General features: G+C 45.4%; 1 protein-coding gene across 3 annotated transcripts in view; it reads left to right on the top strand.

The window, feature by feature from the left end:
- Positions 1–26,894, top strand: part of TNC (tenascin C) — an 89,811-nt gene that overhangs the window by 39,396 nt on the left and 23,521 nt on the right. The window contains exons 10-17 of one of the 3 annotated variants that reach the window (XM_005880931.2): positions 464–727; positions 8,049–8,321; positions 8,858–9,130; positions 9,712–9,984; positions 13,232–13,504; positions 15,744–16,016; positions 22,867–23,139; positions 24,666–24,938. In XM_005880931.2, coding sequence (XP_005880993.1) covers positions 464–727; positions 8,049–8,321; positions 8,858–9,130; positions 9,712–9,984; positions 13,232–13,504; positions 15,744–16,016; positions 22,867–23,139; positions 24,666–24,938 — 2,175 coding nt within the window. The remainder of the gene's footprint in view (positions 1–463; positions 728–8,048; positions 8,322–8,857; positions 9,131–9,711; positions 9,985–13,231; positions 13,505–15,743; positions 16,017–22,866; positions 23,140–24,665; positions 24,939–26,894) is intronic. The other 2 variants (XM_014528921.1, XM_014528922.1) reach the window with 2 other exon arrangements.

Here is a 26,894-nt window from a genome sequence, read left to right as displayed (position 1 = left end):
GAGATAGAGAGTTAGAAACATCGATGAGAGAGAACCATCGATCAGCTGCCTCCTGCACATCTCCTACAGGGGATGTGCCCGCAACCCAGGTACATGCCCTTGACCGGAATCGAACCTGGGACCTTTCAGTCCGCAGGCCGATGCTCTATCCACTGAGCCAAACCGGTTTCGGCCAAATTGTTTCTTGTATCAATAATGAGTTCTTTTAAAATGCTTTTAATTGAGTAGCATTTCGTGGTATGGGCATGTCACTATGTTCTTTTCAGTCTTCCAAAAACCCGGCCAGGTAATTTACAGTGGCATTTACAAGGTGGAAACTGAGGCCCAGTTAGGTGAGTCTCCTGAAGCCCCCAGTTGCTTGATGGTGGACCTGGGGCTGCAGCCCAGAGCCAGCTGCCTTTTAGTCCCAGAAGCAGCCTGCCTCCCAGCCTGAGGAGTGTTCATCTCTGTGTTTTCCTCCCAGATATGGATGCCCCCAAGGACCTTCGGGTGTCTGAAACTACAGAGACCACCCTGACCCTGCTCTGGAGGTCACCGTTGGCCAAGTTTGACCATTACCGCCTCAACTACAGCCTTGCCTCGGGCCAGCCGGTGGAAGTGCAGCTGCCCAGAGACACCACCTCCTATGTCCTGAGAGGCCTGGAACCCGGGCAGGAATATGCCATCCTCCTGAGAGCAGAGAAGGGCAGGCACAAGAGCAAGGCCGCGCGGGTAAAGGCATCCACAGGTGAGGTCAGCCCCCGAGCTCCCTACAGACACTGTTAACTGTGAGGTTTGCACACCCAGCAGCCAGGCTGCCTTCACACAAGAACACCTGGTGGGAAGTCCTGCTACTCTCCCCACTCGTGAAGCCTCTAAATGCCACTTTGAAAGAGCAACTTACTAACCTTTCCATCTTGTCAACTGAGTCAGCAGTTTCCTTGCTGGGTGATGAATAGTGGTTTTCAACTATTTCCTCCCAGGAGAACTTAAAACATCAGGATTTGTGTTTGTCTTTGGTTCTTTTCTTTCTTTTAATTTTGTGTTCAAATTGTTTCTTGTCCCCGCCTCCTTTAGCCTAACGATTAATTTACCTTTAGTTTTATTTCTCTTCAAGATGACCAGGATGTTGGTAATAATTCTTTGGTTATTTCTCATTCAGTGTTTCTGTTCCAGGTTTTTGCTTTCCTCTAGGTTACCTGAAACGTTGCACATGGTCCTTGGAGCCTTCTTTCAAAGTACCCTTCTTATTTTCTAGCTCCTCTTAGTCATTAAGAGTGAACTTCATCTTCCCATAGCTGCTGATCCTGACCTCCAGTGTCCCTGCCAGCCCTGTGATTCTGTTCTTTGTACCTGCTGCCACATTTCCTTGGTGGCTAAAATGAAAAAAAACAAAAACAAATCAGTTCTTCCTATATGGAAAATATACACATATTTTGGCCCCCTAATATAAAAGATTATAATGGAAAATGTTAATTCTTCAGGGTTTGACAAGTAATAGTCTTTAGTTTCAATTTAACTAGTAAGTATTGAGAACCTACTGAATACACTGTAGTGTGCTAGTATTTGAGGGGCAAGCGGGTCATGTACTTGTCACTGTCACTCTGGCTCAGGTGCTCCTGCTCACAGACCGTGGGGAAGACTAGATATTCAGAGTGTTAGATGGAACTCAACCAAGGACAGGGAATGATTGGGAGAATCAGGAGCAGCCAGAGTGTCATGACAGAGATGTTACTCCAGCTGAATCTCCATAAACAGAAAAGAAGTTGTAATGATGGGCAAATATGGAAATGCCTTTGAGTCTTTGTCATGTCTGAATACTTTCACCAGCATATAACATAAATCTCAAATAACAGTCACTTGGAACCTGCTTTCCTCTCTCATAAAGTGAATCAGAGGTTAGGTGATTCAGGGATAGCATAGCAGATCCAAATTATCAGTGACTCAGGCTCCTTCTCTCTTTCTGATCCACTCTTCTTGGCTTCTGTTCTCAAAGTCTCCTCCATATCACAACACGGCTGCTGCAGTACAGCCCTCACACCTGTGTTCTAGGCAACATAATGGAAAAAAAGAATCAATAAAGAGAACCTACTAGATGAGTCTTTCTGGAAACCTCCCTAATGCCTTCTACTCACATTCATCGGTTGTTCCTGGCTATAAGTGAAGTCTAGGAAAGACTAAGTAGTCTCTGGCTGAGTGTGTTGCTGCCAAATGAAAGTGTGGTTGTTTGTAAGGAGGAGAGAGAAGGGGCATCTGGTATACCACAGCAGCCTGTTCAGAGTCTGAAGTGAGCCCTGGCAGTCAGTTCCACTGACTGAGCATCTGCTTCCCACCAGCTATGAGCTGATCATCGGGGTGCTCTGGAGGGGAAGCCTAATCACAGATGAAGGCGGGCAGGACAGAATCAGGAAGGAATACATCCATGGTAGAGATTAGAATGTGGCAGCTTGTTATCAAGGGATAACAAAGAATCAGAAAAACAAAAAAAGAGGGAACTACTCCTCCTCTTCCTTTTTCTCCCACTCCCTCAATACTCCTACTCCTCCTCTTCTTCTTCTCCTTCTTTCTCTCTCTCTCTGTCTCTCTCTCTGCTTTTCCCCGAGTTTGACAAATGCTGTACCACAGTTTTATAGCTCCATTCAATCATATTAGCTCTGGCTACAACCACATTATCCCAATCTCCAGGAGGGAAGCACAGGCCTCGCAGCTCAGAGAGAGGCAAGCTTTCAAGTGAACCACAGGCTGGGGTTACTTTGTGTCTGACTGAGAGCCCCATTTTGGCATCCCAAAGGCTCATGATTTCATGTCCCAGGCATTCCTCCTTAACACTGTTTCAAAGAAATCATTTGTATATTTAAGGACATTGTCTTATAAGAAAAATGTGCAAAGTCCCTTTTATTGGTTCTTTGCTCACTGTCTCCATAATATATCTCTCTATAGCTTTCTCCATAGAACTGTTTTATTTTATTAAAATTCCTTCTCCTGAATTCTGTCCTCCCAAGTCTCTTACATTTACTACAGACAATAATATAGTACAAGTGTGCTGTGTGCTAAGTTCTGGGGATGCTAGATCAATTAAGACAGGTCTGTGCTCCGAGGAATTCACTACCTAGTAACAAGAAAGCACGAGCTCTAACTGGTTTGGCTCAGTGGATAGAGCGTCGGCCTGCAGACTCAAGGGTCCCAGGTTCGATTCCAGTCAAGAGCATGTACCTTGGTTGCAGGCACACCCCCAGTAAGGGGTGTGCAGTAGGCAGCTGATTGATGTTTCTCTCTCATCAATGTTTCTAACTCTCTATCCCTTCCTCTCTGTAAAAAAATCAATAAAATATATTTTTTTAAAAAAAGAAAGCACGATACTCCACTTGCTGGAATTAGGGGTGCAGAGCAGGCAGCAGGAGCACAGAATGACTTTGAGCATCAGGAAAGATTTAAAATGGGAGGAAGCTAAAAATAAAATAAAATAAATAAATAAATAAAATGGGAGGAAGCTGTTGGACAGACACCTAGAGACAAACAGGACTATGTTGTGGAATATGTAAAGAAACAGAAGTCCAGGCACTTGGCCTTGGTAAGCACAGGAAAAGAAAAAAGAAATACGAAGTGGGAGCTCTTGAGTAAACGTACCATGTAGCTACAAGTCTTGAAATGTCAAAGGGTTGTAGGTTCAAACCTCAGAAGAAAGGGACTTCCAGTTCTGCATCACTAGATTCTCAAAAGCAGAAGTCCGCAAAGAAACACTCATTGTCTGTGGGTTTCACAGAGCAGATGTGGAATTGGCTGCCCCAAAGCATTTTTTCCCAAGGAAATCCAGAGCTCTAGCCATGGAATTGAGCCAAAGTGCAAGCCTTTTCCTTGATGTGGCACCCAATTAAAAGTATGCACAACCCAGCTGCCCATCACACCTAAAATAAAATCCAAAGACCCTACCACAGGCTACAAGGCCCTGCAGAATCTGACCCATCCCATCTCTCTGACCTCATTCCACCCTTGTCCTCATACTCATTTCACCATGGCCACCTTGGCCTTCTCACTGTTCTTTAAGCAGACCAAGCCTGTTCCTACCTCAGGGCCTGTACACATGCTATTCCTGCTGCCAGGGAACCACTTTTCTCTTAGTTCTTCCCATGGCCTTTTCCTGGTTGCATTCAACTTGTGTGTTATTCAAAAGCCTTTTCTGGCCACTGATATAAAATGGTGCCCCCATCCTAGTTTACCCCTCCATGCTGCTCCAAAGTTCATGACACTTATCTGGCCTGATATTATTCAGCAGTTGGTTTATTTATCCATGGCCTACCTCCTACTGCCAACCAAAATGGAAGCACTCTGCCTCTACCCAGTGCTGCATCCCCAGGGCCTTGGACACAGCCAAGCACAAGACATGTGCTTTATGAGCACTGTGGACCTCAGTTGTTCCAGAGGCAGCATTTCCATTGTATGCTCTGGCCTCTCCCACCTCTGTACTAGCAGCCCAAATTCTCCTTCTTAAGGATTAAGGAGAAGGAAAGGGAAGTCATTCCCCTGGAAGGTCTCAGTTAAGCTTAATCTGGAGAGGGGAGGGAGGGAGGGAGGGAGGGAAGGAGGGTACTATGCCTGTTAGCATTGAAAAAATTGAGTGTGTATCAGGCATATCCTTCCCAGCCCTCCTCTCTGCATTTGACCCTGATAACCTCAGGGGAACCCTGCTTGGAGTGGAGGCCAGGAATTTGCTGCGAGCAATAGGGACATAAAACCTGGAGAATACATAGAAACACAAAGCCACTGAAGCATCTTTCCATGCCAGTGTTGGGGAGGGAGAGGTTTCCCTCTTAGTTCTTCTGGCTGGTGGAATAACTAAAATGACAGAAGACAGATTAACAGGTGACAATCACCAAATTTATGTACGTTCCAAATGGATATTTGGCCCAAGAACAATTTGGCAGTAGAGGCTTATATGCCATCTTAAGCTAAAAAGAAAGGAGGGGTAGTGATTTGGGCCTTGAAAGGGGAGAAAGTTCACATGGAGATGCAGAAGCAAATATTTGGTAAATGAATGTTTGCTGGGCTACCTTGAACAATGGGACACACAAAGGACTTTGACCAAAGGGGCCTTGCTATGTTCCTCCTTGTCTGTCACACCTAGTTCATATTAAACTGTGGTCATTTATGATGATAGCTCCCTTCCTGGAGAAAGTCCTCTATCTAATTTTCTTAAGCAGCTAGAGAGAAGGTCAAAGGTTCTTCTTGAGTCTTTAGTTCCTTAAAAATAACCATTTTAGAATAACAAATTTTCCAAAGAGGCATATTTTAAGGCAGCAAGCTGCCCTGCAGTACCATCTACACGACGTTGGGAATCTAAAGATTTAAAGTTGGCAGAGCCAGGAATTACTCCAGGCCAGCTGGTCAACCCACCATCAGCACAGAAAGGGATTTGGAAATCCTGATTTCCCAGGCCCACTGACATTTTTCAGAGGGTAGATGCCAGTGCACAGCTGTAAGAAAAAGACAACAGCCTTTTCATAAAGAAATGCCAGGAAATTGAGTGTGGAACTACACTGCAGAAACCCTGGGCTTCTGAAGCAGTAAGCCCACAGTGTGTCATTTACCAGTGAAATGTAGAGTCTGCATTTATTATGGGATGCCACTTGGTCCCTACCTCGACTTTTGTCTGCAGAATTTTTATTAATATTATTCTCTCTCTTTATCATTCTTATCCCTCTTCTTGTCATTTATCTACTGATTTTACTCATTAAGTTATACTGTGACTTATCTGACTAGCATTTGTTTAGTGAAGGGTCAGGTGGGGTGCCAAGAGCACCCAGATACAGCCACAGCATTGCTCACTAAGTATAAACCGATGGTCTTTCTTGATTGACCAACCCCCCAGAAAACAAAAAAATGGAAGAATAGACAAAAATTGAGGTGGCAGTACCATTATTATGATTACTATTTACTGAGCAACATAACATTAGATGAAAGTTAATCTCTCAGCTGTATGAGCAGCTGAAGCAGATTGTGCAAGACTGTCAGTGGCATATGAAAACCTGATTCAAGGAAAAAGATGGTTCTCATCAGGAAGAGATTTTCCATTGTAGATCTCCTCTCGTCTCTCCACTAATCTTTATTGCAACAGTTTAATAGATAATCAATAATTACCTCCTCCCTGCCCAGTGAGGTGACTCTCGGATTTCTTACAACCTGGTACCTGGTATTTCTTTCATGGAAAGAAAGATGTTTTATGTCAGAATATGAGAGAGAGAGCTTTAAAAGCTAGCGAGGAAAGACAGTGACTTAATTCACATTAAGGGGGGAATTGTCAGTGTCAGCTAAGTTGCTGAGCAGCAGTTTTGATAGCAGGAGTAGAAACAAAAGAAAATGGGCTAAGAGGAGAGTTTATGAGCCAGAGGATCAGTTTCCTTAACCTTGCCGTTTTGCTTAGCCTGGATTTGTACCATGTCTTTTTTAGCAAGAGGACTGCTGGAGCACTTGACAGGGACATGCTCCCAAGGTCAAGGAGACCATTGTTAAAACTAGACTGCTGCTCCTGGCCTCACAAGGCCCAAGGGATTTAAGGATGGCGGACTCTCCTTTTCTTTTGCCCAAACTGGATACATCACTTTGAGTTCAGGGTCCTCTCTTTCTCATCAAGGCCATCTGGGTGTGGTTAGAACTGCTATGAGGCTTTGGGTATGCACTTCAGGACCCGAATTTGGATTAAGTGAGTCCATAGAATGTAGTTCAAGATCAGGTGTCCTTAATATTTTTTGAAATGGGCCAGATAATTTCAGGCCATACAGTTTCTGTCACAACTGCTCAGCTGTGTCTTTGGAGCTCACAAGCAGCCATGCAGAAATGACGAGCATGGCTATGTCCCGATACAATCTTAATTTCATCTATTTTCTTACATCATGAAGTATTCTTCTTGTTTGACTTGTTTTCCCAACCATTTAAAAATATAAAAAGTACTGTGAGCTTGCTCATTACCAAAATAGGCAGCAGACCTCAGATGGCAGTTTACAGACCCCTGTCCTAGATCAGCAAGATTTGCAGGAGTGTAAGCTTTGCCAATGAGAATTAGAAAGAACATTCTCCATAAGGTGGAAAAGTCTGAATTAAAAATATTCTTGAAAAGATGCATTTTCCCCTCTGAAAGGCTATCTTCCATCCAATTGCAACTAAGATTTTCAAGTTAGAAGCCTGCTTTCAAGGACATGCATAGCTCATTTGAAATTAGCAACCAGTATGAGACATAAATAGAGGGGAAAAACATTCTTTTAAATAAACTTAAAGCAGTTCTTACTTTGTTGTTTATAGGATCCATTTCCAGAGAAAGTCCTTTCTTCCCAGGTCATGCAAGGTCCATGTGAGCTCAGCCATGGGCATGTTATTACCTTGAAGGTATAGTTAGACAAGAGCGATTTTACTGTACCTTGTGTGGTTGGATGAATGATGATGGCACATTCCATAGGGCCTCAGTCTGTCTTTCTATCCAGTAAGGGACAGTTTTGCAAAGACTTGCTGCCTGGCTCAATTCAGCCTCACTCGTACCCTGTTAATTTACCTCTCATCTTCCTGAAGTGGTTTAAGTAAACTGATTAGAGCCCCAGAAACTTGAAAAAATTCCAACACAAAGTGACAATAATATAGAGGAGATGAAGGAAGCAGGAAAAGGAAGGAAATCTAAGAGGAGCCAATTTTCTCAAAATACAGACGGCTGGACAGCTCAGACCAAGAATCCGAGGAATAGCCGAAGGCTGTTCCTTCAGATCTCATCCTCCTGAGACACTTTCCAAAATGGAAACTGAAGCCCAGAGAGGTACTAACCTAGACGGGTAGAGTTTTCTAAGCAACAAGTCAATAGGAAAATGCCATTTCAAAAACACAAGCCCAAATATGCAACAAGGCAAAGTAAGTCTTACATTGGTTTTTCTGTTGGTGTTTTTATGCAACAGCACCATTCGGGGATGCGGTCGTGACGTACAGCACGCAGGCCCTCATGGCCTTTCAGCATCGGCTTGCCATTTCTGGGTCCCCAGAAGGAAAGCATTTGCAGGAATGGCTTAACTGACCCCCTCTCTGTCCTTATTCAGACCACACCCCTGAACTGGAAAACCTCACCGTGACCGAGGTGGGCTGGGATGGCCTCAAACTCAACTGGACCGCAGCTGACCAGGCCTATGAGCACTTTGTCATTCAGGTGCAGGAGGCCAACAAGGTGGAGGCAGCTCAGAACCTCACAGTGCCTGGCAGCCTGCGGGCTGTGGACATCCCGGGCCTCAAGGCCGCCACCCCTTATAGAGTTACCATCTACGGGGTGATCCGGGGCTATAGGACACCAGTGCTCTCCGCTGAGGCCTCCACAGGTACCTCTTACCTTTCTGTCTGTAGCTTCTGTTTTCCCAACAGGAAACTGCCAAGGATAATCAGACGGGCTTGCTTTTGAATGGACTAGTTCTGCCCCAAGGTATAGCACCTTGGTGTCTTAAGAATGGGGAGCCGCCAGGCTGCAGTGTCCAGGGGCAGCTTTCACACTGCACCCATGTGGGCCACACCCTGTGGAGTCCTGCAGAGCCCGGTCTGGGGATCACACATGCAGCCCCCGTGGCAGGGACCTTGAGCTTCACAAACAGGCTCCCTCTTGGTAACGAAAGTTAAGGCATTTTACTTCAAAGTAAAAAACTAATCTCCTTGTCTACTGGAGATTAGAGCAATTTGTTAATGAAGTAAGATAACCAATATTTTCCTACACGCTATTTCACAAATTTAGGAAGCTGCATGATGTACATTTATCTAAAGAAAGTCACATTTTTTTAAAGCAAGATAATGCCTATTCTTGTGTCAAAGCGTCCCTGGATCTCATGTGATTTGAGTATGAAACTGGTTCTTTGTCCTTCTCCAGGGGAAATTCCCAGTTTGGGAGAGGTCACCGTGTCCGAGGTGGGCTGGGACGCCCTCAAGCTCAACTGGACTGCTCCGGAAGGAGCCTATGCGCAGTTTTTTATCCAGGTGCAGGAGGCTGGCACAGGAGAGGCAGCCCAGAACCTCACAGTCCCGGGAGGGCTGAGGTCTGTGGACCTGCCCGGGCTCAAAGCAGCCACTCAGTATAGTGTCACCATCCGCGGGGTCACTGGGGACTCCAGCACAGCCCCTCTCTCTGTTGAAGTCTGGACAGGTATTCTAAACTCATTTACTCATTTGCTTCCTCCCACTGTCTCTGCTCAGGAGGGACACAGCTGCGAACTGGGCTCAGCCCCTACACTTGGGGAAAACCCATGAATCAGCCTGTTCCATCCAAATGGCATATCCCTTATACGGCCAAGTCCTAGTCCTGGCCGGGTAGCCAGGTCCATGGAGAACTCCACCTGCTCTTCCTTTACAAAAGTGAGAGGTGACTTCTCTTTCAAAGCAAGTTTCAGTGACAGTATTTCAGAAGTTGGAAAGCACAATTTGCAAATGGAAAAAATATTGGTCTGAGCTCATCTTAAGCACACACCAAAGGACTCCCCAAAGCCCCATTTGTATGTCAAAATAGAAGTTGAGAACAATTCCTAGAACTATCTTTCATCTCCAAAGGCTGAATAGGAAAACCCTGGCTTTAGTGCCAACTATTGGAGTGAGCTCAACAGCCGCAGTAAATAAATTACTGGAATCAACACTCCCAGGACAGCTCATCCCTCGCCCAAATGCCACCTTACCTGAATTAAGTGTGCAGATGCCCTTTTAGTAACTCAGGAACTCTGTGTCCTTATGCAGAAGAGGTTCCAGATCTGGGAAACCTCACAGTGACCGAGGTTAGCTGGGACGCGCTCAGGCTACACTGGACCACCCCAGATGGGATCTATGAGCAGTTTGTCATTGAGGTCCAGGAGGCTGGCCAAGCCAAAGAAGTGCACAGCCTCACCGTTCCTGGCAGCCTGCGCTCCGTGGAAATCCCCGGCCTCACGGCTGGTACCCCTTACACAGTCACCCTGCACGGCGAGGTCAGGGGCCGCAGCACTCGACCCCTTGCCGCAGAGGTCATCACAGGTATTGGACCCTCCTCTCAGATCAGGGGTGTGATTGAGCCAATCTGTCTTGGGAACAGAGAAAACCCTTGTGGCAAGAGCCGATCCCAGGGCTGTTGAGAGGCAGCGTGAACGCAAGCTGTAACTCAGGGAGGTCTGGTTTGGAATTCCACCTTAACTGGCTGAGTATTCTTGGGGGTGTCATTTCCCATCTCTGAGCCTTCGTTTCTCACCTTCAAATCCCAGACAACACCCCTACCTCAGAACACTGTCCTGAGCAGTAAATGAGATCATGAAAGTGCTTAGCAAAGCGCCCATCCTGTAATAAACATTGAACAGCAAATAGCTACATTTATCAGGTAGCAACATCTTATGATAAAAACAGCACAGACTGTGGGGGTGTCGCACAAGAATAAAATTCAGAACTTTCTAGAGAAATCATATTGTTGGTGGCCTCAGAGTCACTCACGGCCATCCACCTTGGAGTCAGATCTCTACAGAGTGACCTTTGAAATGATCTAAAATTATCAAGTCTCTTCTTTTTTATAAATATATTTTTACTGACTTAAGAGAGGAAGGGAGAGGGAGAGAGAAGAGAGAAACATCAATGATGAGAAAGAATCATTGATCGGCTGCCTCCTGCATGCCCCCTACTAAGGATCAAACCCACAATCAGGGCATGTGCCCTGACTGGGAATCAAACCGTGACCTCCTGGTTTATAGATTGATGTTCAACCACTGAGCCACACCAGTGGGCAAGTCTCCCTCTCCTTAGCAGACACTCAAGGCAGGAACATTTCCAAGAAAGGACAGCCACATTCAACTTCAAGGTTTTTCTTTGATTTGGGGAGGAAAAACAATTCATCTCAATTTGTTCCCTGAAACTATGCTGCTCCATCTGTTATAGAAAACTCCATACTCTTCATGAGGTTTCTTGAAACAGCCTTCAAAGGAGCTGTGGGAAATGGGGCAGATATTTGATAGTAGGATGTTTATATTGAGCCTTAAGCCCATGATATTTTCTACAGGTTCTGTTTTGATAACACTGTCCAAATAAGCTAATTCAAAGAATTGTTTTCCTTGCTCATATAGAACAAATAAAGTTGGTCCTTGCTAGAAACTGCACACAATTCCAAAAGTCAGAAAGGTAATGTTACAATCCACCTGAGCTGGCCAAGCTGTCATTGTCCTGGGTTCCCTGGAGTAGCTTCAAACCAAAGAGCAAAGGGGGCCTTTGAGACATACGTAATCTGGGTGCAAGATGCTACTGTCTGCATCTGTAGTTGGTAAACTTTCGTTTTTAGCAGAATTCCTTGGCACATGAAATCTTAAAAGGAACCCCATTTATGACAGCTAAACAAACAGCTGATCTTGGTGAGCTGGGAAGAGGGCTGCCTAGACCCACGGCCACAACCCAGTTCTTCCAAAAAACACCAAGTCTATGTGGAACAGAATTTGGAAACAGCCCCTCTAAATGGCCGGGTTTGCTCAGACTCTCGTGGTAAAATTCCTGCAGCTATTTTAACTTCTAACTTTGAATCCATGGCCACTCCAGCCTTCAAAAGAGAGGCTGAGAGATTCCATTTAACCCTGAGAAGCAGGGTTTCATTTTTTCCATATTTGAATCTAAACTTTCTAAAATCAGCCACAGTAACTACATTAAATGTCCTTCCTACATTGTAGAGAAGTAAATAGCGGGCCCTGCTCTGCACCATTTACCAAGCAACAACCACTTCTCATTAAAAGTGGGCCCTCCCTTCACACAAAGGGCCTTGCTTCGTGGTGCAGGCATTCTTCATTCAGACAAAGTTCTAGCAGAGGACCAGTGAGAGGGAAAGAGCTGGACCAAGAATCCCATACAGAACCTTTGATCCCCAAAAGCTGGGAAAAGACCAGAGATAAGACATCAGCCTTGTCTAAACCTGAGGCTTTATAAACCCAGTCAGATAGCCTATGGCCAGCAATGAGATGATCTCTCCAAGGTCAGCAATGAAATAAAGTGGGAATTATCTCCCATAGCAATAAGAATTCCCAAGGGGAGAAATTGAAGGTTGGTTTGCCTGTGCAAATCAAAGCCCAATAAGATGCAAATGGGAGTTTGCAGCAAGGAAAGGAAAGGTTTATTTAAGGAAATGGCACCAAGCCTGGTGACACAGGTGAGCTAATGCTCTAAAACCTGGCTCCCCGGTGGCTTCTGGAAGATGGTTATATAGGGGGGAAAGCATTAATCATGGCGACTAAGGGAGTTAAGGGCATGGGCTCTACTTGCCTGGTCAGGGCCAGGGTAGGATGTAGTTGATCACTGCATCTGGTCCTGACGTCAGCCATGGCGTCGCTCTGTCTGATTTTGAAAGGATGTGGTCAGTAGGGTTTGTTCCACCTTTACGGGTCTGGGGCTGAAACATAACTGAAGTCAAGATGTTATCTTTAGTTTGACAAAGCCTCTCTTGATCAACAAACCTGAGGCTTTGTTCTTTAAGGGAGTTTGATGCTGACCAGAACTAGTTGTCCTGAGGGCTCCAGGAGAAAGGAGTGGATGGCAGTGTGTGAAGGTGGAAGGGTCTGGTCGAAAGGAGGCAAGGGAGTCACGGTGCTGTCAGACAGGGCGAAGCTGGCTGGGATTAGGGAAAAGGTCATTTTAAAGAAATGGAGTTCCTGTGCAGTTACAGCATCAAGACAACGATGTATCTGTTAGGCTGCCAATTACCAGGCACTCACTCCGTGTCAGGTAGGACACTCAGAGGTTTATAAACAGCGTCACTTAATCATCACACAGTCCAAGGAAATGGTGCTGTCAGCTCCTTTTAAAGGTGAGGAGAGAGGCTCAGAGATGAGTTGGGTGACATGCCAAGATTACACAGCTAGTAAACATCAGTGATGGAATTCTCACCAAGACCCAGCAGCCTCCAAAGACTACACTTCTAACCATTCCTTCTTCCTGTATCCTGACCCACAATCCCACCTTTTCCTGTGTTCGGGCTGTGCCTGCTCAGAGACCTCCCGTTGGGTTGTGCAGTCGTCCAGATGGCATTGCCAACGTAGGGATGAACAATGCAGATGTTCCCTTTCTGCCCATTTATAACTGCTGTGGCCAGGTTACCACAGTTCAAATGGGAAATACCCAGAGACCAAGGATCACACCACACACACACACACACACACACACACACAATTCTCTCATCCCTTTCTCTCTTCCCTGGGCTGTGGGACATTTGGTTTCCTCATTTTTGGTTTACAGAACTGACACATACCTATCTATCCTTCTTCAGAGGAGCTCCCCAAGCTGGGAGACTTAGCCGTGACCGAGGTGGGCTGGGATGGCCTCAAACTCAACTGGACCGCAGCTGATCAGGCCTATGAGCACTTTGTCATTCAGGTGCAGGAGGCCAACAAGGTGGAGGCAGCTCAGAACCTCACAGTGCCTGGCAGCCTGCGGGCTGTGGACATCCCGGGCCTCAAGGCCGCCACCCCTTATAGAGTTACCATCTACGGGGTGATCCGGGGCTATAGGACACCAGTGCTCTCCGCTGAGGCCTCCACAGGTACCTCCTCTCCATGTCGACGCTCTCTCCCCAGGTTCCCTGCTTTCTCTCCGAGCGATCAGGGAGTCAGCTTCTCTCCATGTCTGAATCCCTTCCCTGGCCCCTTAGCTGCCGGCTGTGCATGGTCAGCGACCTCCCTGGGGCTGTGCCTTGGTCCAGATGCCTTTGCATCCCGAGAATGAGCAATACAGATGTTGCCTTTTCTTACCTTCAGCTTCCAGCCTCCCCCAGACTTTATCTAATTCTACAACACATCTCTCGTCTCTATTGCATTCTCTCGTGCTTGGATATAACTAAAAGCCGACCCCTCCCATGTGTGAGTTATGGTGGAGCACAGATTACTTATTTTAGAGAGCCTTTTTGCTAGTTGGAAATTATCCTTTCCTATCCTGAACCCCGCAAGGGTATAGACACCGTCATTCTTGCATTTCAAAAAATGTTTTAACTTAAATGTTTCTTTAAAATGCACTGAGTATAATAAGAGAACTGAATTACCCTCCTCTGGGGAATTCTCTCAGGTACTGAGTCATTGTTAGAACACAAAATTAGCCAATAGCTAGACCAAAAAGGGAGAAAGAAAATCACACGATTAGGACTGGAGACAGTACCAAAGAAAAAGCCATTCATTAACAGAAGTACACCCAGCAGCATCTGAAGCAAGGAATGTCCAGGCCATGAGTGTCAGGGACCTGGTGCCCTTTTTGCTCTTTTAATCAAGAGTTGCGCCCTGGAGTGTTGGCCTTTGGATGGCACACTCCCAGCCTAGACCCAGGATGGTGCCTCACAGTCGGCTCATCACTCCTCTGAGTGACAAGGCGTCCAGTGTTTCCCACGAGCCTGCTTGTGAGCAGCCTTCCAGCATGTTTGCCATTGTTCACCTTCCTAAGGCCTGCCATTGCCTGGAAGCTCAGTAGAGGCTGTGTTGTTTGGTTTTCCATATGCCCCATTTTTAGATAATTATTGCAACGAAACTTTCATGCAAATCTTTATGTCCTAGTTGGTTCTATCAAAAATATAGCTCCACATTCTAGCCTCAGTCATTTTAGTAACTCTCGCTAAGATACACATACAACACAGGCAACCGCTGCATTAACGGGCCCTGAGACGCCTCAATAGTGCCACCTCGGCTGCTCTGGATGGACCTGTGGCTCATTTCATCTCACATCCACAGACCATCCTCCTCAGAAGGCGGAGCAATCGCCCTCCACTTCTGATCTTTCCTGCAGATCTTGTGGTTTGGATGTTCTTCGTATTTTTATGGTTGTTTTTCTTTTCAGTGACAACAACGTTCTTGCTTCTGATGAGTCAGTAGGGGGGGGGGGGGGGGGGGGGGAGAAGGGTCATAATTCCATCTGCTCTGTGTTTCACCAAATCCGCTGGGACGGGAAGGCCCTCTCCTTCCTTGCCAGGGAGACAGTATTAGCTTTTCAATCCCCACTCCTGCCTGCCCTCCGCATGGGTTATTCCTGTTGCTCAGAAAAGCTTGGGCAGGACCACCTCCAAGACAAAATGTTATTTCTTGCCTTGGCTCTTGTCTCCTCGTTGGCAATGCTATACTAGCCTTCTTGGCCCACATAGAAAGCAGTTAAGAGAGGACAAGCTATTTTAACAGACTGTGAGAACGGCTGGCCCTTGTCAGAAGGATAAAGAAAGTCCTAAGAATGGCACTGACACATTGCCAATTTCCTTCTAGTCACAAAATCAGAAGCCTCCAGGTACCATCTTGGGAGGGTAATGGCGTCAGAATTATTTAGTCTTCATTTGAATAGATGGGAGCTCCCTCAAAGCAAAGGGCGCCTGCAGTAACTTGGCCTCCTGAGTGCAAATCCGGAGCAGGGAAGCTGCCAGCACTCCTATCTTTTGACCGATGGCCAGCATCCCCGAGGTGGGGCTCCTGGGAGCGTCTGGACTTAGGCACAGCAGGTCCAGCCCCAGTCATTCAGCATGTTTTCTCACGCTCCAGATCCGGCAGCCTGGCCATGTGGGGCAGCTCCAGAGCGGGGAACTCTAACTGCTGTACCTTCCTTTTTGTATTTTTCTTTTAACAACCCCCCCTCCCCCCTTTCCTCCCTCATGGGCGCTGATTGGTAACACTGCTGCATTTCACCATAACCCTCAGGTATCAGATATTTCTACCCAACTGCGGTTCTATTAACAATCTCAACTTTAAAACACAGCCAAATGGTTAACTCAAATTTATTTGTTTCTTCTCTCCAACCCCCCCCCCTTTTTTTTTCAGCCGGAGAACCTGAAATTGGAAACTTAAATGTTTCCAACATAACCCCTGAGAGCTTCAATCTGTCCTGGACAGCTACCGATGGCGCCTTCGAGACCTTTACCATTGAAATTATTGATTCCAATAGGTTACTGGAGATGGTGCCATACAAAATTTCTGGTGCTGCACGAACTGCCTACATCTCAGGGCTCCGCCCTAGTAATGATTTTATTGTCTACCTCTCTGGACTTGCTCCCGGCATCCGGACCCAAACCATCAATGTCACAGTCACCACAGGTACACGTGCACGCTCCCATGTCTAACACCCTCTCTCTCCAGGGTCTTCCTTGCAGGGTGCAGCCACTCCTGGCCCATTGACCCGTGAGCCACAGTGCAGTGACTCCTCCATGATGCCAGGCTCAAGGTTATTTAACAAAACTCTCTTCCAACAGCGGCCCAAGTGGTGCATTCGCCTTGCCTGCGTTATCACTGACCAGCACATTTACAGAGTAGAATGTTTTTTGGTCCAGATTGCCATATAGAATCTGGAGAAAAGCATTATCACCTTCAGCAACAAAACAAAGCAAAAAATACCCATAATGAGCATTGTCCCTGAGTTGGCATGACATCCACATCCATCAAAGAGGTCTTAAAAATCATTTTTGTTATCCTAGTGTCTTTCTCTTCCTAGTGCCTTTGACCTCTTAATACCCAAACATCCTGATGATTTCATGAAATTGTGTTGGTGCTATTTTTTTAATTGGGAAAACAATGAGAAAGAGCATGCAGAGGAAACCATGCCATTCAGAACACCCCAATTCCAATGCCACCTCTAAGAGAAAAGACCAGAACATGCTGTCTGGCCCCCAGAGCAGCAAATGGTAGATGGCAAACACAGAAGTAAGATAGTCATGTTTCAACCAGGAGCTTGCTTAGCAGAAGAGAACTGGCTCTCACTTTAAATCCGTAGTGTGCCCATGACACACTCGACAGCAGGTGTCCCGTGGTGTGCCGCAAAAGAGAATAATCTAAATGAACTTGGAAAGGAGAGCCTTTTCCATTCAAAATAGCATCCTCAGCACATTGAGGGACAATGCCGTCTTTTGACAGATAACGTAAGACATCACAAACTGGAAAAAAACGTTATTTGTGGAATAAGCTTAGGATAATTTCTTCTTATGGTTCCCAATCTCATTCTGGGGAATTCAAGAGGGCAAAGTGTAAAACTTCACAGTTTAGTCGTATGTGTTTTGATTTGGACCCTGTGAGAGCGTTTCTGATTGACACACTTTCCTATTTTTTTTTCCTCCTCGATTTGTAGCCAAACCTCCCCTTAGCTAGCTCACTCTCTCACATGTGACCTAGGGCAGTGTGTCCCTCTCGTGGAAAGCTGGGAGTCTGCCTTTGAGGGCTTTCTTATAGAAGTTAGGCATTCTGACCACCTCCGAGGACCGTGGCACATTCTGTGTCCCGCATCTCTGTCATCACCGCCCTCAGAGCTCCTTCCAATTACCCTGCCCACCTTCATGGGCTGATGGGCGGGCAGCGCGCGCAGACCCTGGCAGTCCAACAACCACAGGCACTTCCTGTGACCAATTCTTCACTCTCCTTGAACTTCCTTTGAGGAGCATCCCCCAAAAAATCATTCATTCCCCATTTTTCATCCTCCTAGTTCTAGGTCTTTCTCAAAATGTGATAGAGCCACCCAGATCAGAGCTTTAAATATAAAAAAATACTCTTACCCCCAGTTAAGGAACTTCAGTGTCAACTGCAATTTCCTTAATATGCATTCACATCTGGAGTTGCTCTGTTTGGAAAGAGTTAACCTGACTGGCTTTGGTTGAATATCTAAACCATCTTTTCATCTGATCTTGAATAATCGTTTCCAGTTCCTGCCATTATCATCTGCCTGTGGTCTTTCTAATCAGAGTTTGCCTGTGTCACATTCAAAAAGGTATGTGCATGCCGCCTCTGGTTCCTTGGTCAGAATGCTCAATATTCTCTTTCTCTCCACAAAGATTTTAAAAGTAGCACCACTAACAGGCAGAGAAAAGACCCTAAAGCACAACCCAAGAACCATGTGAGAGGACCCAGTGGGCTCACCTTGTCCTTGAGCCTTCCCTGTGCCTGCATTCCCTACAGACTGTCCTTTTTTGACATTTACTCGATCAAGCATGTTTTGTCATCCACTGAAATCTGTCACAAAGAGTTAGAGTCTCCCTCTCATCCATCATCTTGTCAGAATCTTGGTGCATGTGGTGAATATTCAGAGCAATTCAATTTGGGGAAATGTCTGTCTTTCCTGGAAGCAGGCAGCATGTCAAGGCATTGTTCCGAAGGGTTAGACGTGGTGGGAGAAAAACGTCCCTGGCTTGCATGGAACACTACCTACCATTCTCTCTCTGCGTCTTTTCTTGCATCTCACTTTTCAGCTTGGTTGCACCCTTTGGGAGACAGCTGGCAGTAAGGAGACCTGGCAGCGAGGAGCCAGGCCTTACTCAGCATGTGATTGTGTTGGCACTGCCAGTCTCTGTCTGGTCGCATGAGTAGAGTCCTAGCGTGCATCCTTAATCCGGGAGGTTGCTTCCACAGCCAAATACAGGACAAACAGAGTCCCGCTTGGAGGACTTTATCTTTTGTGGGGCTGATGGAATCTTCCAGTGCTGTGGCTGCAAATTATGCCATCATTAGCTTCTCAAGCTGGCTGCTAAGTAGGAAATCCCATGCCCTTACCTAGGGCTACATTCCATTTCTGAGCCAGATCTTTTTTGTCCTGAGGGACTTTAGGGCATCAAGCTATGCTGCGCAGTTGTCCAGCTAAAGTTTATACAAATGAGTCCCCTCCTTCCTGCAAATATAGTAGCTGCAGCCAAACAACGCCTAAGTCCGTGGGAGGATTGGTCTGCTTCCTCCCAACCCTAAATCCTCATCCTCGTATCTTACCTTCCAAGGCTGCTGCCTCTCTCAAAATACAGGCTGGGTTGAACTTACTCTAGTGGTAGTAGTATTTGATAAATATGCATTTAGGAGACCAGACCATATGCATCCCGGTTGAAAGCAATGGTACAGGCCCCCTGCTTTAAAAATAAGTTGCTTTTATTCCTGATTGTCTAGACTTTAAGGGACAAGAGAAACTTAACCTCAGTGGAACCATCCACCTTTCCAGATTACCCACGAGGGGAATTTCCTAATCAGGAAAAGGCAGCGCCAAACATCAAGTTTCTCTCACATTTGCATACACCAGGAATTTTTTAATGAAAGTCACTTCCACATTTAAAGCATTTGGGGTAAGATGTAGGTTTCCCTATGGCATATACCTTTGGGTTTCTAAGTACTGTTAAGAATTTCTTTTGAATGGATAGTAATCTTCAGTGTGTACAATCCAAATAGATATACAGAAGACTGAGTAAGGAAACTTCCAAGTAGATTTTCTAAGGCACGTTCAATGGCACACCAGCTCCTTGAGATGTTCAAAGAATATCCCTCATAAAGGGTACCCATGAATCAATGTTTGAGATGCTGGGCTAACCAAAATGAAGGTGTTTTTGTTGTTTGTTTATTTTTGAACCAAGTCAGCATTTCAGAGTCTTTAAAATGTGAATCCCTAAGGTGAGGTGTAGTCTTCTGTGTTTGCCACGTATACTTCACCAAGAAGCTATCTTCTTGGAACAGCTTTCAGAGCTAAGGCCCCGTTACAGCCTGTGTCCTTGACACCCTTTGCATTAATCCTGTGTACTGCTCTTGTGGCTTCTTTGCTTTTCTTCATACATGACTAGCAGATGCTCATGTCTACACTTAAAAAGAACGCAAATCTGTGCCTGCCGATGAAGCAATGGAGCCTAATGTACTACCTTTCAGCAACTATTTGGAGGGATGGATACTTTCATGTTCTGCGGCTATATTCTGAGAGGTCTACCGCTTCCTCTAATAATGTCTCTCCCTTTCTCTCTGCCCATGTTCCTTCTTCCTCTTCAGAGCCAGAGCCAGAGTTGGGCATGCTAATTCTTAGCAATATTACTTCCGACAGCTTCCACGTGTCATGGACCGCTCCAGCTGGGCCCTTTGCAAAGATTGTTATCAATGTTAGTGATTCCCATGGGCTGCATGAGCCCCAGCAAATCACATTCTCAGGAGACGCTCGGCATGCTCACGTCACCGGCTTGGTGGAGAACACTGGCTATGACGTTAGCGTGACAGGGACCACCTGGGCAGGGGAACCTACCAGACCCCTCACTGCCTTTGTCGTGACAGGTACTCATTCAAAGGTTCTCACTTGTCTGCTTAGAATTCTGAGATGGGAAGGGGGGTGAGGAGGGAGGTGATAGACATTCTAAAGAGAAGTTGAATCCAAAACATAGTCTTTACTCCATATATAAGTGTCTAAATGGAGAGCAAAGAGGGATCTTATGCAGCCATGCGTAGGAACTTGAGACAATGAAGTCAACAGTATAAAACATCCATGGATGTTTATGCTCAGTTTTATAGGCTGTCTGATCCACAGTTTGGAGATTCTGGCTAAAGAGTGACTTCTACGTTAATGTGGCCTAGGGCAGGAATTTGTCCATAGATCATGCTATGTAAGGCAGGCAGACCATGACCCACCTGCCTCAGAAATATAATAATTTATCGTTTTCTTCTAAAAAAAATACTTCTTTAAAATTGACTACATAACAGATTAATGAAGGCTCAACCTAGGATAGTAGATAAATTCCAAGCTTAATTAAACCTTACCCATTCATTAAACTTGACTTCTAACTTCTCTTTGAGTTACATAAAGAAACACTTTTCTATTTCCTCTCCTGAGATCATCCTAAATCAGTGGCAAAGGCTGCAAATAGTGTCGATTTACCAAATATCTAGTCTAAAAAAGAGGAGAACCAACTTTGCCATCCAGTTTTCACATTAAACCAGGACCTTCCTAGGGTCTAAATTGTGGTAAATAAGAGATGTTAATAAGTTCAAATAAGTATTGAATTGGAGGCAACATCGGCTACAAGAGCGAGGATTTTGAGACCAGGCCTGCGTGGTTCCTAAAGCTCTCCCGCATCTTCTGAGTTATATAACCTCATCTAGTTCTTAACTGCCTGAACCCCAGTTTCCTTATGTATGGGGAGAGGATACCACAGGGCCCACTGGCAGCCTTGTCACAGGAACTAAGTGGCCATGATGAGATTTAACTGCCTGGCACCCATTTCACAGATGCCGGGTCCTCTCTGCTTTCTCCCAACACTACGAGGAAAGTGGTGATCTTAAAATAAGTGGTAAACCTAGATAGAAACAAAGACCCGTGCAATCGGGACTTCCCTATTATTTTAAAGAGAATCCCAGACATATTTTAATGTGAGATCAAAAAGTGGTTATATATTCTGTCCCACTATCTAATGTAAATCCAATCCATCATATGGTCTCCAAACACAGACTATGGCACCTGCTTAGTGGGGCATGGGGGGGCAGGCAGGGAGGCAGGGGTAGCTATGACATGAGAATCCCACTGCCCGGGAGGGGAGGAATGGCCAGCCACAGGTCCCATCAGGCCCTGACTTGTAGCCTCTTGAAGGACCTCCCACAGAACAGAGAGAAGAGAAGGAGGTAGGGAAAGCTGGCTTTGGGAATCCTAGATCCAGTTACAGCATTGTCTCAGCTAATCCTTGAAGAGAAAAGACTGCATTTGAAAAGAAGTATATTTTAATAAGAGATGGGGGGGGGGGCGAATACAGGGACTACAAATAGCAGGCCTTTGATGGACTAATTAGCCTGCACGCCCTCCTTTTCATCAGAATGCGCTGCTTTGACAGCGTGGAGGTGTAAAGAGGCAGCTCTCAAAGCAAGGCGCCGCTTGTCTAAACAAGACTCAGCCACGGAATTTGAGCCCCTTGTCTTACCGACAAGGAAGCCTGTTTGCACAGCCCATGTGATTTCATCTTTGCCTTTGATAGAGTTATGATTCTGGGGAGATCTTTACATGTTAAAAAAAAATGTCTCAAAATAAACACCAAGTGTTTCAACATAAGTTCAGAAAAGTCCAAGCCACAGTAAAATTTCAGTCTCTGCTTAGGGGATGAGGGCATTTATTTACTTGTTCATTCACTCACCAAGCACTTCTTTTTAAAACATTTTTCTTTACATCCCGTGGATTAGACTGTGGGCATTAGTGTAGCGGTCATTTATCTCTTTGAAAGTTTCCATTTAGCTGCAGTGAGAAAGAAGGCTCTAAACTAGATGCAGCTAAAGCAGCCTTGGCCTTGGAATTCCCGGGCCCATGCCCCTCCGGTAAAAAATAAATACACTCGCCGTTATTGTTTTGCTGGAGGGGAGGCTTTGGGCCTTCACTAATCCTGCTTATGCCTTGGGACTTGCCAGCACTTGGGCTGGCTGACTAGATGTTGGCTAAGGGGGTGGAAAGAACATTGAACTTGGAGTGTGATGACCTGGGTTGGATCTTAGCTGAGCCACCTAGTAGATATGTGATCTTGGACAAGTCAATGACCTCTCTGTTTCTTTAGATGTTATGGGGAGGGAAGTATTGACAGAAACTCAGCTGTTAAAAGCTCACTCCTCTTGGGAATCCCAGTGTGTGGAAAGATCCCTTGGCACCTAAAAAGTAATAGTGCCCGGGGTGCAGATGTTTGGTGAATGAATGAACAAATGACGCTAACAGAACGTACTGAAGATGCAGACATGTCCTTATCTCCTACTTTTATCCAGAAAAACAAACATCAAAGGAATTAGCAAGTCTTAGTATTCTTTACTGGCCATAACCATAAAAATCTTACTTCCTCCTTTTTTCTCAAGTTGTGAATATGTGTCACTAATTGGCCTAATCAACTTGATTCATGGTCATTGGAGTCAGACACTCCTGAAAGACCTTGCTCTATCACATACTTAGCTAGGTGAGTTGGCCAAGCCAATCAATCTCTTTGAAGCTCAATTTTCTTACCACTATAATGCAAATAATATCTACCTCATAGGCTTCTTATGAGATTACACAAGATACCATCATCTGGCATCTAAACTCCTGACATGCATTTGCTGAGCATGTAATACATGTACTGGTTGACGGGGTATCTGCAGTGTTTGCGGAGACTTGTTCTGTCCGGCGGAGTCAGTGCTGCTAACCTGAGTTCCTTTCACTCCTCCCTTCTTTCAGAGGCTCTGCCCCTTCTGGAAAACCTAACCATTTCCGACATTAATCCCTACGGGTTCACAGTTTCCTGGATGGCATCGGAGAATGCCTTTGACAGCTTCCTAGTAACGGTGGTGGATTCAGGGAAGCTGCTGGATCCCCAGGAATTCACACTTTCAGGAACCCAAAGAAAGCTGGAGCTCAGAGGCCTCATAACCGGCATTGGCTATGAGGTTGTGGTCTCTGGCTTCACCCAAGGGCACCAAACCAAGCCCTTGAGGGCTGAGATTGTTACAGGTATTTTGATTCAAGTGAGCCGTTTTCTTCCCTTCCTGGTTTACTACCATGTAATCTATGTACCGGATCACCACGGTTTTAACATCCTTGTCCATGTGCTCTACTTAATCCATAGATGTGGCCTATTCTTTTACGTCCCCCACCCCACGTTCTCCCTCGTCGTATGTCTCTAATGAGCACTCCCCTTCTTCCACTCCAGAAATGAGATGTTTCCAAATTTTTCCACTTGGTGTTCCAAATCCTTTAGACCATGACTTATCCCTAGCGCTTCTGTGTTTACTCCACATCACCTTCCCCTGCGCTCATCCTGGCTGGTTCCCAGCTACATTCCAGCCTTCTCAGAGGAAATATACCAATGAGTATATTTTAGAAACTTACAACACTTACCATCTCCAAGGTTCAACTATAATCTTGACAAACTTACCAGGTGGGCTCATCATTGGAAAACCAATTACCAACTTGTTATCTTGGTAATCACTAATATCATAGATATTCTTCAACACAGACTAAATCCATAATTTTCTCAAGACTAGTCATTCCTAGAAAAGTAGAGTATTAACAACATTAACATTCAAAAATCTGTGTTTCCCAAAGTCTTTCTAGAGCTTACTACTTCTGTAGAATTTTTCAAGCCCCACTTGGTGAAACCATGTTTAAGTAAGTTTCGGAAACACTGACTTAAAATAGGATCCTTGACCACAAGGCTTCACAGAACATCCAAATGTGCATGTGTCTCTCCAAGAGGGGCTGATTCAGGCAGTATTTCCCAAGCTTCTTGGTTGGTGGGTACCTTTTAAGGAAGATCAAACAGGAATAGTGTGCTGTGAGTACACTTTGGGAAACTCAGCTGTAGATTTATCTTGACATTGAGTTTTGTCTAGTTCAGGCAATCCCAGATAATACCTTGCATCCAAAGTATCTAGCACAAGAGGTTCCAAGCCTTAGTTCTACCAGCTTAACACGTATCTAATGGTTAAAGCAAGCGAGTCAAGAGTAGGAGCCTTCAGTAAAACCGCTCCAAGAAAAAAGCCAAAAGATCATAACATTTACATCATTTTAAAAGCCATTTTGCTCATGATCAAGGGAAATATAATCAGCGGTATCATCATAGGCAGCTCTACAGATCGTTAAAGCTGGTTTATTTGTCTTTTCAAAAAGAAAAGAAAAAGATCTCACAGAGGAGGATGGGCACTCGGCCACTGGAAGACAGAGAGCAAATGTAAACAAGTTCCTGGCTTTGAACTTGTTTAATAACGCAGGGAAGGGGCCAATGCTGAGTCCAGATGTGGATTTATAGGATTGCTGTTAGACAAAACTCACATACGCAAGCATCCACTCAGTTTGTATTAAATGTGTCAAGACCATCTTTTCCTTCTCCTAGGCCTGCTAGACTTGCTCATGTTGAATGATTTTCCTTTCCATCTCTCAGGACATCACTGCATACTGACATCCCCCTTGGAGAGACGATGACACATACTGATAAATGATGTTTTCTTTCCTCCTACCGCCATTTTCTCCCCTTCTAGAAGCCGAGCCAGAAGTCGACAACCTTCTGGTTTCAGATGCCACCCCAGACGGGTTCCGTCTGTCCTGGACAGCTGATGAGGGGGTCTTCGACAGTTTTGTTCTCAAAATCAGAGACACCAAAAAGCAGTCTGAGCCACTGGAAATAACCCTCCTTGCCCCCGAACGTACCAGGGACATAACGGGTCTCAGAGAGGCCACCGCCTACGAAATTGAGCTCTATGGAATAAGCAGTGGAAGGCGATCCCAGCCAGTCAGTGCTATAGCAACCACAGGTACCGTACAGAAACAGGAGAGGACGGAGCGGAGTCCCCACCTGGGGGCTTCCCCTCACAGGGCTGGGAAATCACAGGGGCTTTGGGTGAGACAAGCTCGCGTTGAGATCCTGGCTCTCTTGATTACAGAAGGGATGACTGTGGGCAGTTTGGCTAAGTCTTTACACAAAAAGAGTCTGATGCCATTAAATTAATAGCGTTGTGAGGATTAAATGAGATAATTCATGAAAAGCTCAAAGCAGAGGGCTGGCACATAGCAAAGGCTCAGCAAATGAGATATATTTACATATTCATTATCATTACTACATCATCATCATTACAATGATTGCATTTTTTTCCATTCCAAAGACTTCTCCTTCTACCTATTATCTCATCATTTTTTACCCAGAGATACACTTCCTGATTCTTTGATCAAATGTTCAAACTATACTCTGCAAGGATAATGGGGAATAGTACCTTCACCTATAAAAATTAATATGTATAAAGTACATGTGTGAATGATCAGTACTGTGAACAGGAGGGAAGGAGGAAGCTGGCAAGGTTAGGAGCTGCTCTTCAGGAAGCTTGCTGGTTTTATTGGATACTTACAGCAGCTCTAAAAGGCACAAGAGGGGGAAATGAAAACCCCTTTCCATACGAGTTGTTTCAAGGAGAATAAAGGAAGATGGTTACTAGCATGACTTTATTATAATGATAATATGAAAACTAAGAAGGCTCTTTAGAAGGAAAAGGAAAGACCTACCGCAGGTGGGTGAATTCCTTCTCAGGACTGAGGGGAATGGAGCATAGAGATGGCTGTTGAAAGAGGAAGCGGAGGGAAAGCATCACAAAACCACAGGAGTGATCTGAGAGACCAGAGAACTGATGTAATCCAGCCTCTTCTGGTTGTGCATCTCGTGAAGAATCTGAGGCCCAGAAAGGTAAAGCGATTAGTCTAAGGTCACACAGCCAAATTGGGGGTAGACCCAAATTCCAACTTATTTTAATACTATTAACCATAAGCAGGCTGGATGACAGATAATCAATGACTATACAGGGGTGGGCAAAGTAGGTTCACAGTTGTGAGTACAGAAACAACAGTTTATTCTTGCAATATTTATTAATTATTATATTATTTACCATACACAGAACTGTGAACCTACTTTTGTCCACCCCGCACATACTTGCCATCTCTGACAGGCATGGGGTATAACACTGGCCCAAACCTTCTCTTTACCAGAGATGGGTATTTTGTGATGTAAAGTTTCAGGGCCTATTGAGCTCCAAGAAGCCCCTATAGAAATCACAATATTTGTACATGTGGAAGAAATGCTGAATCCAGGCAGCCATTCAGCCAAGGGGGAAAGCCCATTCCTTATTAACAAGGACACCCCACCCCCGGGATGTGGATCTGTGTTTCCTTCCTCCCCCCACCCCCAGCCCGTGGTTGCCCATAAAGCAACTGCAGATCAGAGGCAGAGCCTGGTTTTGACCTTGGTTTATAAACAGTTTCTCAAAGTTTACTTCGGATTGCTGATTTTGTTTTGCTGGTCTTTTCTGGAGGCCCTGCAGTTCCAAAGCCAAAAGGAGAATGAATAATCATGATTTCTCTTAAATAACAAAAGAAAAGGCAGACCCTACTTTTTTTGGAAAGCCCTTGCTTTGATTTCTTTCTCTGGGGCCTTGTAGATCACAAAGAGAAGTGTGTGTGTGATTGTGTTCGTTGCTTACTAATAGATCTCAGAGAAATCACATACACCTTATTTACATAACTTAGGTTATGACTTGTGCACTCCTTCTAACTGTCACTCCCTGCATTTACAATGGCGCCTCTTCCCTTGTGTGGTTTGAGCTCTTCCTTCACTGCAGCCTCCCTTTGGGAGGTCCAGGGTTGCCCGGGGCTTCTTTTTCCTCTGGGAAGTTCAATACCAACATGCGTCTGGGCACCAGCTTGGGGGGGGGGGGGGGGGAATAGAG

Source organism: Myotis brandtii, unplaced genomic scaffold (genome assembly GCF_000412655.1).
Source record: "Myotis brandtii unplaced genomic scaffold, ASM41265v1 scaffold658, whole genome shotgun sequence".
Classification (NCBI taxonomy): Eukaryota; Metazoa; Chordata; class Mammalia; order Chiroptera; family Vespertilionidae; genus Myotis; species Myotis brandtii.
Note: the sequence above shows the minus strand (reverse complement) of the source record. Positions and strands in the feature narration are given on the sequence as shown.